The sequence below is a fragment of the Maylandia zebra genome, linkage group LG4 (genome assembly GCF_041146795.1).
Source record: "Maylandia zebra isolate NMK-2024a linkage group LG4, Mzebra_GT3a, whole genome shotgun sequence".
NCBI lineage: Eukaryota > Metazoa > Chordata > Actinopteri > Cichliformes > Cichlidae > Maylandia > Maylandia zebra.
In genome coordinates, this window is record NC_135170.1 from 32,067,562 (window position 1) to 32,082,483 (window position 14,922).

Below are 14,922 nucleotides of genomic sequence, written 5' to 3' on the forward strand. Positions count from 1 at the left end.
AGTCCCTGGCTACCCCTTCGTTCCCCATTCCCACCTGAAAATTTTTTACCTACCTATTAATTATTTCATTACTACAATACGAGTACAAGATATTTACGCAGCTATGATCTAAACAGTAAATTCTGTCTGTCTTTCAGGTCCACAGGAAGACCTTAAACCCAGTGTTCAATGAGACATTTCAGTTTGGCGTGCCGCTGAATGAGCTACATTCCAGGAAACTGCATTTCTCCGTGTACGACTTTGACCGCTTCTCCAGACACGACCTGATAGGCCAGGTAGTGGTGGACAACCTGCTGGACTTCAGCGAGGGCACCGGGGACAAACCCATCTGGAGGGACATTGTGGAGGGCACTGCGGTAAGAAATAACCCAAAATAGACATGCTCATTTGGAGGAGATGCCCACTGTAGATTAGATTTGATGAAATTTGAATGAGCCTTGTGGTGCATTTGGGCCGTTGCAGCTGCAAATTATGGGCCAAAGCTGTGATAAATAGAACTGAAACAGAAATGGGAAATCTGACAGCTTCTATTTGAGATTTAAGGCAGAAGTGGGTGCCGTAACGTTACAAAAATGTATCTCAATTTTGGCCTCGGAAGAAAGAGAAAACAAATATAGCTGTATGAAGGTACAAAAAGGTAGACACAGACACGAGGTGAGTCAGAGTTATTACACCTGTTTTTCAATAGTTCTTATTTTTATTGCATTTTAAACCTCTTTTGTTCAGCTTAGTTTCAGTTTTGGTCATCTCAGTTTTGTTTTTATCAAAACAAGCTTATGTTCACATATGAGCGCATAATGTTCTGCCAGTTAAATGTTATTTTTATATCAGTTAACTAAAAGGTTTCAATATTTATTAAAGGGTTAACATATTGGGAAGTTGAAAGAAGGAAAAAAAGGACCTGCACTGTTTGTTTTTCTTGTACTTTGCTGCTTCAGTTTTACATTTTTTTTCATGTCTCTGTGACAAAGAGAAAAACAATCTCAAGGATTTTAGAACTTTCAATAACTCAAACGTTTAACAAAACCTTTGGCTGTCACTGTCTTGTATTTCCTGTTGGACAAAAGATGCAGTGAAAAAGTTTATGGCCCTGAAAGTAAAGCAACAATTGACTGACGTGCCATGAATTGTTTGCATTTTTCGAATAATGACAACAAAAGTGCAGTAAACTGAAAAAAGTAGTAAATCCTTGGCTTTTAACTGCGTGAATTCTCTCGGGTACACTTGCACACAATAATTTGCAGGTAGGTTATCGAGCAACTGGAAGAACGTGCCACAGTTCTGTGGATTCAAGTTGTCTCTGCTGCATTTTTGTCTTAATGTAATCCCAGACCCACACCATCTGTTTGTTGTTCTGGTGACTCGAGATAGTTCTTTAGGATTCTGTTTGTTTGGGCTCGTCGTCCTGCTTCAGACATAATTTGAAGCCAGTCAGACATTTCTCTGATGGTCATGTATGATGCAATCTCTCCCCAGATCTTCCAGATTTCCCTGAGAGTACAGAATTATGTTAACAAAAAAAATAACATTCAGTTACCAAAATGACAAAAGCATGAAAAGCCACAATAGTTTTATTCTTAAAGACAGCCACTTACTAAATGTGGATGTCTAAATACCTGAATTCTTTTACTTTGAAAATCATTTTCTGAATTGATGTGGTTTGTATTTAATGTCATTAAAAGTTTCAAATATTTGATAAATATGAATAAAAGATGCTTTAAGGCTTCTGCAATTAAACTGGACAATTTTTGGACCGAGTCAAGAATGTTTTATTACTCAGGTTTTGCAGGGGAAATTAAGACTCAAATACTAACACATGTCGGAATCATCTAAAATAAACCCAGCTTGTATTGTATATGTAGGAGGAGGAGAAGTATAGAAATGGTACAGAGCGGAAATGGCCTGCAGCACAGATTAATTCGCAGTCTGGTAAAGTAACAAAGCAGCTCAGAAGAGTCCAGATAGATTACTGGAAGGGCATTGCTAGCCACTTCCAAACTTTATATTAGGCAATGTCCAAGTAGATTTATATGAAATATTCATAGAAGGCTATTAGCAAATTAGATGGAGCAGAGTCTTAAACATTTTTTGGCATGGGGCTTTAATTTATTAAGTAAGTTTAAAGCATCAGCGTCATCGGCGTATTTCAGTGTTTCACTTTGGGAAGTATTGATTAGTGAGCCTCAAAGCCACTAAGGAGCCATCGCATCACTGTGTGATCTGAATACCACCGGTGTCATTACCGAGGTGCCACTGAGAGCACGGGCAGATCAGCAGATAGCACTAGAGGCAGAGATATAAAAAGCCCACATGTCGTTGCTTGTATTTAACTCTTTCCTAGTCAGTGACTTCAGCAGATCGGTGTATGATTCATTTACAGCGACAGCATTTCCCCCGTGCCCAAACACTCCTGCTGTCCACATCGGGACACCTGCTGTCGCGCGCTGTCAGTCACAGATCTAACTCGTTTCAAGCACAGATAGCAAACCACAGAATTCTTATCTCTGTGTTTCTGATGCTGCGTGTGATCTGTCTGACCTCGCCCCATTTCTGATCTCTGTTTGCGTGTATATTGACCTACAGGAGAAGGCCGATCTCGGGGAACTTAATTTCTCGCTGTGTTACCTGCCCACTGCAGGCAGGCTCACCGCTACAATCATCAAGGCCACCAACCTCAAAGCCATGGACCTGACTGGTTTCTCAGGTAAAGAATTAATGCATTCACACACATCATGCTGCTGCAAGACCTCCAGCAAGCACTCTGACTGGAAACTCATTTAGAGGAAAAATATGACAGAAAACAGCTTAAGCGCTGTCTGCAAAAACAGCTGCTGGTGATATATGTTGCTTTCCTGAGTGCTTTTAGCTTTATATCCTGATCTGACTGATCACTGGCCAGATGTATACCATAATAACTGGCGTGAAGCCCTGTAGAGATATTTTTCTCCTGTGGGTAAACATCACTGGTAAACATGGTGTTAGATCCTTTTCGATAAAATAGTCATTTACATGCCATTTAGCAACAAATGAAGAAGAAAGTCTTCTACAGCAGAGGCCGCCGCCACAGATCAGTGTAATGCGGCTTTGTAACACATGACGGAGGACGCCAACTCCTCTTTCGTTACCGTTATCTCCACTTTCAATCAAACCAACAAGCGTGCATAAAAAATGTTGTCAGAAAGGAATTCCCCAAAACCTAATAAATTACTTACAGGAGCAGACGTAGCGTGACGAGGCAAATTACTACAAATCTTTGCTAAATATTCCCTGAATATATAGAGCATCACCAGATTGACTGTATTTAACTGTGTGACCAGAACTTCAAGGGGTAGAGGCACCTCAACTATCTGACCTGGAGGCGTTGCAGACGTAGAAATGCGAATCCAAATTCTGATATTTAATTAACAATTATATTAAAAAGAGATTTGAGTTATCCTTCACTTAAGGGCTTGATGATTGCCCTCTCAGATTAAATGAGATCTGAAATGTTAATGATCGCACGCTGCTATTGTTCCTCGCTGATCCCGACATGATTGCGGGCCTGGAAAGATGCTTAAACGTGGCATAAAAACAGAGTCGTGTGGGTGTGTGTGTTTTCCTTGGCTGCTGTCACCAGGCTGCACATGTTGAATGGATAACTGAGGTGATTCAACCTGTGCTGCTTTTCTCCCTTTGTGTTCTTAATCCAGCTTTGCCAAGGTGACTTGATTTTCATGCCTTTTATGCGTTACAGATGCGGATACCTGTGAACATAATACCTAACAGCATTCACAGGAGTCCCCTCTTATCTTATTCTCTCTGCTTCCGCCCCCTGCTTCTCTCTGGCTCTCTCCACCTCTTTCTTCTTCTGCTCCTCTCCACGCCTCCCCCTCTTCCTTTTCCCACCACCTGCTTTCTTTCCCTTCCCATCTTCCTTGTTCTCCCCCCCTCCCCGTTCTCTGCTTCAGATCCGTACGTGAAGGCCTCTCTGGTATGTGACGGGCGGAGGCTAAAAAAGAGGAAGACCTCTATCAAGAAGAACACGCTGAATCCCACGTACAACGAGGCGCTGGTGTTTGACATTCCCAATGAAAATATAGAAAATGTATCCATCATCATCGCAGTGATGGACTATGACTGGTGAGCACGCTGAGGTGTTATTATAGTGAAGCACGCTCCAGGGGATTTCAGATCAATTCAAGCGTTGCTGTGAAGTAGCTGCTTATTGAATGTGCGCTTTTTGCGCATGAGGCGCGATGCTGCTTTTGGGTCATCACATTTTGACGCGCTGCAGCTGTGTTGAACACGATGAGGGGCCCCTTGTGAGTCAGCCTCCTTGTGGATGTTCCCTGTTTTACATAGACGGGCACCTCATGAATAAGAATGATTTATGCTAATAGCGAAGAAGGAAGTGTAACCCTGCCAGCGTTGGGCTGTCTGACGCTTGCAGCAACACTTGGCTGCTTGATGTGTTTGTGTACAAATGTACCGCCTCCCTATTATGTAGCCTGCCCTCCATTTGGCATCTCTATAGGTGTGTGCTTTTGTATGTTTGTGCTCATGCCTGCTTCCTCACTGACAGAGGTTTTATACAGAGCTGTGTGTATTTGTGAGCTGCTATTCAATTCCCTTCCTCAACCGCTGTATTCTTTTCCCAATACTCAAGGTTGATAAATGAGACTCTGCGGCTGCTTCTTACAAGCCCTGTCTCCCTCCTTCTGCTTTTCTAATCCCTCTCTTCAACCGTTTCCTTTTCTAACTGCTTGTTTTTCTCTCTCTCTCTCTGTCTCTCCCATCCTCGCTTCCACTCCTCCTGCCCTTGCTGCGTATCAGCATCGGTCATAACGAGGTTATAGGGATGTGTCGTGTAGGGAGCGAAGCTGAAGGTCCGGGGAGGGAGCACTGGGCTGCCATGCTGGCAAATCCTCGCAAACCAATAGAGCACTGGCATCAGCTTGTGGAGGTAATGAGCATACGAGCGTGTGAGTCTATGCGTGTGCATCTGTGTGCTTTCACTATGAGTACATATGCTTGGGTGCTGAGCATAACTATAATAATTTATACAATATGATGAAAATGATTTAGCATTAGCATAGTAACAGTGACATTAGCATGGAAGAAATGGTACAGTTTGAGTGGAAGGAGTAGCAGTGATAGAATAATTACTCAGCTTTTGTTTAAACTCTTCCTCTCTGATGGTCCCAGGCAGTATTTGTTATTAGAGCACCGACAGGCTGCAGAGCATGACACATTCACTTAAGAAGCCGTATAATATTACCTTGACTTAAAGTGAAGCAGCTGTTGCTGAATTTCATATTTGTTGCAGTGGATTTGCTCACAAACATGGGCTCACAAACATCAGCGTTGCTCTCTTTTATAGATTTTATTAGGTCAAATTTGAAAGGTTAAATCCTCAGAATTTGCTGGTGGTAAGATTAAGAGGACTATTTGCATTTCAAAGTTCTTGACCAAACGTCTCTATTCCAATGAGCTCAGAGTTGTTTAGGTTTTGCCACTGTTAGTGATTATATTTGGGAATCTATTTTCAGGTGGAAATGTCAAACAAAAGCAAAGGCCTTTAGAGGTCTAGAAAAAGAAGCAAAATAAAATTCAAAAACATTCTACCATAGGTAAGAGGTAATAACAAATACTGCCTGGGAACATATGCACTTTCATATGAGAGTTAAAAGTAATTATTACGCAGGATGTGCCATTGTGTGAAACACCTCCTAATCTCTATAATGCATAATTATATGTAGATAAGCTTAGATAAACGTCATCATTTCCAGCAGACAGACTTTCTTATCTTTTCTGAGTCAGGTAAGCTGTTTCCTTACACTGCTCACATCCACCATATGAAACAACAGCTGCTGGCTCTTTCATATTTACGTATATACCTCGCACACTGTTGCACTGTTCCTTTAAAGTGGCAGTTCACCCCAAACTAAACCTACATGTTTGCCTTCGTCATGTAGTGCTGTTCATCTATTTGAGTGAGTCATCCAGTTTTGGAGATTTGACTGTTGACTGTAGAAATGTCTGGCTTCTGCCTGCTTTGCCTTTGATGTGCCAAAAAAGAGCCATATTAAAAAACTCTGCAGAAATGTCTTTTTTTGGAAGACATGCACTGGTTATTCAGGAAAGAAAATCCTCAGACCTGAGCGGCTTCATGTAGGAGCCATTTTCTTTCTATGAAACAACAACTGCCAGCCAGAGGAAGCGTACAGCCAGCTAATGTTACAGCTCAGCTGAGTGTTTGCATCCTGCCACGCTTTCACAAGCGTGAGCCTCTCGTCACAGGAGGCTGCACCCTTCCCTCTGCTACGGTTGGTGTAGTTCAGTAGACAGAAAAAAAGCATCTCTTTCAATTTCTGGAAAATGACATCTTTTCTGTGAATTTTCAACTCTTTTTAGTTTTTTTTGTTGCCTCTACTGGAAGGTTTTGCATGATTCAAAGATCCTTTTGTGTCTTTTACTGGGGTTTGCAGTACCTTAGTTAATCCTCTGTGTGAAACAAGCCTTTTTGGCAGTCTTACTTTGAAGCAATCCCTCCGTTTAAGCCAACTTTTTCTTCTTGGCTACTCCTTATACACAGAAGGGTTGGTGAGTAGAAAGAATATCTGAAATCAAGTCTTTAGAGACGCCTGAGGTGTCATCTAAAGCCACCATATTAAGACCCGAACTCTTCCACCACATATATTTTTAATTTCTCTTTGGTATTCGGGCACATTGGGGCCCGATGAATGTAAAAACAAAGAATTAACAGATTTTTTTTTACCTTATTTTTATTTTTAAGAAAAATAAGAGCCACATATGAGGATATTCGTTTAAAATTTTGATAGAACAGTAGCAGCATAATGTCCTCATAAGTGGATATCAGGCCCTTGTAGAGCAAAATACTTTAGTCTAAATTACCCAAAATGTGATGTCCACATATGTGGACGCCAGGTCCTAGGAGGTTAAAGAAAAGGCAGTCTGTACAGCTGGACACCAAAACAATAGCTAAACAGCACTGCAAGCCACAGATAAAATAGGTGTTAGATTTGGAGATTAACTAAAACTTTAAATACTATTTTGAGAAAAAAGTCGAAATGTGAAGATTAAAGCTGTCGTTTCAAGTCAAGCGACTGCCAACTCTCTACAAAACGCTTCGTGTACATGAGTTAGTGAAATCGTACTTCAGTAATGGTTTCAGTAGCAATCACACAGTGTGGTGATAAGTATAAGGACATTGAAGAGACGCAGAAAGCTGCATCTAGTCAGAACAAAAAAAAAACACACAAACTTGGACCAGTTGGCCAGATTTGTACAAAATTAAATATCCGGCAATGGACAGATGCAAGGATGTCGATGTTTACAACCCTCGTGCAATAAAGAGAATGTATGATGTGTCACAAGACACAATAACACAGCCGATCAAGTTGCTTCAATAACTCTACGCGTGGCATTTTGCAGAGGGCATATCAGCCGTGGCAGCTGTTAATAATTTTTTTCCTTAATGTTGCCCTAATACTGCTTTGCACTGTAACTCTGTGCATAACACATAAGCAACTACACTTTCCACCTAAAAGTATGATAGACAAAGTAAGATGAGTAGCCGTGGTACTTCAGCATAATGTCTAAAATTTACATTTTCTTTTTCCTTTTTTTTAACTGAATGTATCAAAAGTGTTTTCTTTGTCACAAAGAATTAACATAATTGTCAAACGTATTCTTCCTTGCAGGAAAAAGCAATCGGTACATTTGTGTCAAAGAGTTCCACCACATCCTCCCCGAAGCCACACATCGTGGTGGACAGTCCCCACTCCGATTAAAACTGTGAGTCTCTCCTGACTTTGTTCTTTCCACGCCATGGTTTCTGAGCTATTATTTTCTTGTCATCAGGATATGGTAATTTGTGTCATCACTCCGGTAGCAATAAAATATCTCCTGGAGTTCAGCTTGTAAAGTGGATGCACTTTTTTTTTAATCTGAAAGTGTAGTACATATCTACAAAATGTGCAGCAGATGCTTCTCCAGACAGATTTACACAGGAAAACTAGTCAAGTCTTTAAAAGCATGACCTGACTGGGAATGTGTGATAAAGTGGAAGCTGTGGAGCTGTCAGATGTAGGAGCTGTAAGGCAGAGTCATGTGTATAATCTCAATGTTATGGGTTATATAATGCATCTCAACCCTCCTCCCTACAAACGTACAGTACTGCGTGCTGTTTATATCTTCTCGACCCCCCTCCCTCCCCCTAACTCACGCTCTTCCTTAATCTGCTTCTCCCCCCTTATTCCTTCTTTCCTCAGGTCATCATCATCTCTACAGCTCCAGACTTTGCTTTCTTTCTTCTCATCTGTGAATAATTCTCTCCATCAAAGAAAGAGAGACGTGGAGACACTGCTAGTGTCCAACTGCTAGTGCTGTTCTGCTCCTGCTAATGAATCCTTCAACTCCTGTGCTGTCTTTACTGAGCTGGAGGGGGGAAAAATCAGCTCCATCCATCACAAGCTACACTTTTGAGCATCAGACTACACATTTACAAACACATGTGGACACTTAACGGTACAGTGGACTGAAATCAGGTGTACATTTTGGGATCTAGCGAGGAAACACCCACCCACACACACACACAGACAAATACACAAATACAGAGTTTGTAGTATGTGAGTAGTCCATGTGTGCTTCAGATTAGTGTAGTATTTCATCTAGAAGGAGTGTGACGTGACAAACTTTTTCTCTCTTGAAAACTAAAAAAGTCAAAAGTAAGCCATCGTAGAATGGTCATTTCAAACAGGACCAAAGGTTCATGCCCTTGTACAGACTACAAAAGAAGAAAATCCTTATGTCAATATTTTTCTTTTAGTGTACAGTATATGCCGTACTGTATAGGAATACATCTCATGTAGTACTAGCAGGGCGAAATATCCACCGTGGATACTCTCGGCCATTTTGGACGCCTTCTCCAGGGTTCCTACCCTCTGGTTTCAGAGTTAACTCGCTTATTTTCCCCAGAGGAAAGATGACGAGGCATCCAGTGGTCTTTATTGATGTCAGAAGAGCGAAAAATGAGGACAGACTCATTGGTCTAAGCATGTTACATAGCCTTGAAATGTGTCCCTCTTCCTCATGCTTTTTGTCACAGTCCTCATGGTGCTCGTTAGTATTTTTTAAATTATTTTGCTCTGTCATTTGTGTGAAACAGTATACATGCAACCATGCGGAAATGAGTTTATTCATGCCATTTTTTTTACGGTCCACTGAGGATGAGATGATGCGAGACACGAACTATTTGATCGACACTGGCTTTCAGGCCAAATCGCCAGACTTTTCCTAATGTAGGACAAAACGGGTTCAACGAATCCTGGCTTTAGGATTGGACCAGCATCTGTTTGGAGTGCACTAGCTGGAGGATGTATCCCACACCGAAGGATATCACCACTCTAATTTATTTTTCAATCATTCCAGGACAATGTGTTTTTTGTTGTTTTTGTTCCTCAAGCTTCAATTGACAAAATTATTAGTCCATATCATGTCACCGACAAGACTTTAGGAGGACACACACGTCCGTGTTGCTTTTATTAGTGTGTGTTTCTGTGTTTGTGGGCGTGTTTGTTTTGTATCGTGTGTGTCTGTGCGTGTGTGTATGCCTGCGTGTCACTGTGACCTTGTGTGTGACACGTTTTTGTGCTCACCTCCTCCTTTTCCTCCTCTCCCGTGTCCTTTTCCTGTCTTGCCTCCCTCGCTCCTCGAATCCCGGCATCCACAGACTGTCTTGGAGCCAACTTTGTGTTGTGTCTTTACAAGGAGCTATTTTCTGTGTGTGTGTGTGTGTGTGTGTGTGTGTGTGTGTGTGTGTGTGTGTGTGTGTGTGTGTGTGTGTGTGAGTGAGTGAATGTGTATGTACTATACGTGCCTCATTGCACTAGGTGGGGAAACACTGTCTTTCATAGACATTAGTTTGTATTGTCTATGTCGTCTCTGAAATCAGCTGCCAATCATTCAGCCCTTCTCTCCTCTCTCACCCTTTGCCTGATGTAAGTAACTGTGTTGATTGTGTACTTCTTTCAGTAGTTTGTGTACTGTATGTCCGAGGGAAAATCAGGACGGCACTGGGATTGATCATTTTAATTGTTGGGTGTGTTTTGATTACATTCATGAGAAGGAAGACAACAAAAAATAAAAGGTTTAAGGGAAAAAAAAACAGATCAAGATAAATTTAGATCCCCATAAAGGCGAGACATCAGGGAGGAGGTGTTGTGAGAAACGAGTGCTTGAAATATCTGCACTACTTGTGTAAACCGATACAGACTTTTCAAAGCCATGTCTGTCACCACACTGTAACCTCAGCAAAACAGTACAACACCTCACTGCAGCTACTTGTATTGTTGCCATTTCAGTCTCATCCTCACGTGCACAAACACACACGTGTGTGTATTTTGTGCGTGCAGTTTGGGGATGGGGGGGGGGGGGGGGGTCTAGTTTTCCTTTGGATCAGTGAAGGTAGCAGGAGGTTATAATTACATCTGAAAGTATTTTGTGTTGTTTGTCAGATGGGGGGTTATTGATCAGCTTGTATAAGTAGATATGGTATTGATCCATCGGTCTAGAGGCCCCATAAACTCTCCTCCTTTCCCAGCCTCTCTCCTTCTCTCTCTGCTTGTGTCTACCCTATTTAGCCCTAGTGTTACTGCCTTGTGATAGACTGCAAAACTCATACTGGAGCCAGCACATTCCCTTATTCTCCTCCTCCCTCTGCCCCCCCCCCCCCCCACCCGCACCCCATCTAAACCCCTCCCTTTCTGTTTCTGTCTGTCTGATTACTCATTTTCTCCTCCAGCAATCCTTACCTTTCCTCCTGCAACTCTCCATCACCTAACCATTTTTCCTGCTCTACTTTTTCCTCCCCAGTTCCTTCAGCTTTCTCCCCCCATCTTGCCCTCTTTCTTTCTCTCTGTGTATGACAACCCCACCCCACCCTTTCCGTCCTCCTCCCTATTCTCCCCCTCGCTGTCTTCTCTCGTTTGTGCAGTTCCGAATGGTCATGGGGAAACATGTTTGCATGCTTATATTAACATGAATGATGTCAACTTGATGCAATGAAAATTATATAAGTGATGCTTTAAGCAAAATCTGACAAAGAACTTGATACTAATACTACTAATGACGACTAAAAGGAGATCTAGCAGATGTTTATCTCTGTGGTCAAAAACAACACTGAAGAAAAAGGATTGTTTATGCTGTATTTATCTTTCTCGGATTGGTATTCCTTTTGATTTTCATTTGTTCTTTTTATATATAATTTATTCAAGAGGTTTACTTTTTTATTGGTTAATGCTGAGTATTTTGATTGAGAGGTTAAGCCAGGGCGATCGTTTCAGTCGAGATAGCTGTACCAGGTCGCAGGATGTCTGTGAATGTGTAAGTAACAGTGTGGCTGAAGTAATGATCATGGAAATAAAGGATATGTATCATCCAGCCTCGTGTTTCTTACTTCCCTTGATGCACTGGGCTGTCACAGATGCCAGGCAGTGTGCTACGTGCTATATATAATATACAAACTTCACAAACTTCTGAGCATTTCACATGTCCACAGTGTATATTTGCCTCAGGCATAGAAGGTAAGACCTGGATAGAGACTGCCTGAACTCTGAACTTTTTTATTTATTTTTTGAGTTTTTGGACTTTCAGCTGTGCATTACGTCGCATGTAATTATTCAGCCACTTTGTCATGAATTCTTTATTGTGGCCACATTTTGCCTAAATGCAACGTGGAGCACCGTCGCCTGCCCTGTGTGCGCACCCACATCTGCACTCCTACTTCTATTTTGTCTCCCTTTCTTTTAGAAAAATCACTCATATCATTTGTCATGTGGTTATTATCCCTCGTTAAAGCCCACCAGCAGCAAGCTGCACCTCCGGTGTTTCGGCAGAAAGCAGAGTGAGGAGGAAGAGGAAGCTCAGATGTGCAGAGGAATGACAGAGAAGGAGGATTAGGGGGGGATTAAACAAATGAAGGAGGATGAAGAACCACAGAATGTCAGCGAGGAAGAGAACAGGAGGAGGAGGAGAACACAAATGGGAAAACCTGGAGGAGAGAGGCGATAGCTGCTTGCAGGATGAGTGGAACTGGACACAGGAGGAGGTGGAGGAGGCTAGTTCTGTATATAGACACACTCATAAAGGGGCACCTGCAGCATACTGACAGTGTTAACAGTTCAAGAAGTGCAAAAAACACACACACACGTGACATCGACCAGTTAGCACAGCTTTAATGGGCTACGCTCTTGAGCAAAAAATGAGAGGAGGGGCTGGGTGGGGGGGGGTGCTGTCTCCATGGCAACTTTCCCACCGTGTAAAAAAAATCATTTAGTCGGAAAGACATTTCACTCAGTTCACTGAACTGAAAGAGGCAGAGAGGAGGGAGGGGGGAGCAAGTGAGACACTGGGTGTGGGAGTGTGTGTGTATGTGTGTGTAGCATAGAGCTGTGTGTATCACGCTTGAGGGACAGATCTAAAGGTATCTAAAAGCTGACAGCAATGCATTAACCCTTATTGCAAATATATCTGATTATTAAACATAATGATAATGAATTCACCTGCATCATTAAAGATGTATGCTGTAACTCTGGGTGATGCTTTGGTTTTATAGTTTTCTTGACAGGGCCATCTGCATGGAGCCCAATCTTTATGTAACATGTTGAAATTCACTTTATGCCACGACATTAAACCTGTGTCTCCAGCGCGCCGGAAACCTTTACGTGACGCCCAACTTTTGCTTTCTCATTTTGAAAGTACGCCAACCACTTATTATGCCACGTATACAGTTTTTAACATTTTATTCCAAAACTATAAATAATACCCGAAACCTTTCAAAATAATGAATTCAATGAATGCATGCAAGTGGAAACTTCAGCCAGCAGGGGTATTAGAGGAGCCTGCCTCTGCAGGGGAGCAGTGTATTAATACAGGAGTGAGCCCCAGGATCTGACCTTCTCTGCAAACTGCTGCCATGGAGGAACTTGCTATTCACCTGATGAGCACAAACTTATGTAAAACATCCACTGACATTAAATTGCCGCATGCATGGCTTTAAATGATGAATGCTCGGGAAGTTCTGTACAAGATTAGAAACTGAGGTAAAATCCATAATTAAACTCTGTTTTATTACTTTTCATTGCTGGTCCATGATTTGACAGAAAAAGGTAATTTTCTATGAAGATTTTTAAAAATACTATCAGATCTAATACTCTGTGCAGGAGTGTGTCCAGCGGAGCTCATGGGACGGAGCTGTCTAACCAAAATATAACTGAATTAATTATCTTTGAACTAATGACACAAATAAATTTTAACGCATTCATTTAAATATGTCTGTGTTACTCCACTTTCTGCTTCCACCTCACTATATGTTGGATCCAAATATTGCATTTTGTTCTCCATGTCATTTATTTTAAAGCTTTTAGATATGATTTTAAAACACAAATTTAAATGTTGCCTTTTTTTTTATATGTTTTTGTTTTATTTTTTGTTTTTTAATAGTTTTTTATGGTTTAAAGTGATTTACACATTAATGAATAATTGTGATCTAACAATATAATGCCTGTGCTTCTGGAAAGGCCCCTTCCCTTTACTTCAGGCACCTTATTTATTGCTAAAACCTTTCTTAAGTCAGATTTTGACATTGCTACTTCACCACTTTGCAAAACAGTTATTCAATGCTGAAGAATTTTCAGGCTCTTTTGCAGCACAGTTTTTACGTATTACATTGTTTCAGGTTGCACAAAAGCCTACAAATCACACCTAAGGTTTTCAACATAAATTTTTCTACATTGGATTTATTTCTGATCAAATATTACGATTTCCTGTTGGCCACTTTTCCTTCACATTCATGGAAACGCCTCTGGTAACCTATTTGTCTGGTAACCTATTTGTGTGGATGCCATTGTATCAGCATGCTGGCTGTGATTACCTGTTGTGAGGCGACCATCTGGCCCTCAGCATCCCAGCTGGGTACCAATGTCAGGAGACGGATTGTCTTTACCATACCACCTGGACCTTGCAGACATAGATAGCTACAGCACCAACTATATTTCTGATTCATATTGTATTATGTAATTCTGTGACCAAACAAGGAACATAAGAGGGAAAAAAAGAAAAGAAAACACTGTCTGGTCTTCCAAAGGCATACACTGAAAGCAGGCCTTCTGTAATTGCTTGGCAACTGCTGGCATTGTGTGTGTTGAAGTTCAAAGCAGCGAGACACACTGTATATTCCTCTGAGCGGCAGAAAGCATCAGAGTTGCAAAGTAAAGGGATGCCTACGCAGGCACACACACACACACACACACACACACACACACACACACACACACACACCATCCATTCTGTCAGTTTAATTTGGCCATGATGCTCATTCAAAATAAAAAAGCTCTGTGGAGGAGCTAATGTTTGCATCCAGGGGGTAGCCTTGGGCATAAACCCTCCCTCAGATGAACTTTCTTTAGGTCGCCTGAAGTGTTCTTGCTTACTGACGCCCAAATAGAAAAGCTGCTTGAGCCCACAGCTTGTTGCCCTCCTTAGAATTTAGGTTAAATTGATGTGGAGCATTGTTTCTGTGGGAGGGTTTGAGCTTGATTAGCTCTGAAGCGCTTTGCTGAATGCTGTGCTAAGCTGACTGACTGGCTGGCATTACCACAGGGAAGGGGATGCTATTGTTGGACCCACAGAAGCAGCATGCCGATGTGTTACAACTACAGGTTAGCCTCTGGTGTATTGTGCTGATCTGACAGCAGTTAATGTGCCGATAGCTGCTGTGGTAATTATGGTCTTGTTTCCAGCACTGAGGTTGCAAGGGGAATGTGAAAGCCTTTTTATAGAACAATGAAGTTATGAAACCATGAAATCCAGAAAAAAGCAACAACTAGGTTAAGAATGTCAAGCCGAAAAATCACAGGCCAT

At 41.7% G+C, this 14,922-nt stretch overlaps 1 protein-coding gene across 1 annotated transcript in view; it reads left to right on the plus strand.

The window, feature by feature from the left end:
• Nucleotides 1-11,442, plus strand: part of syt3 (synaptotagmin III) — a 41,761-nt gene extending 30,319 nt beyond the window's left edge. Inside the window, exons 8-13 of the mRNA XM_004552479.4 lie at nt 138-356; nt 2,584-2,704; nt 3,948-4,119; nt 4,813-4,942; nt 7,704-7,797; nt 8,274-11,442. Coding sequence (XP_004552536.1) covers nt 138-356; nt 2,584-2,704; nt 3,948-4,119; nt 4,813-4,942; nt 7,704-7,793 — 732 coding nt within the window. The 3' untranslated portion in view covers nt 7,794-7,797; nt 8,274-11,442. The remainder of the gene's footprint in view (nt 1-137; nt 357-2,583; nt 2,705-3,947; nt 4,120-4,812; nt 4,943-7,703; nt 7,798-8,273) is intronic.
• The last annotated feature ends 3,480 nt before the right edge of the window (nt 11,443-14,922 follow it).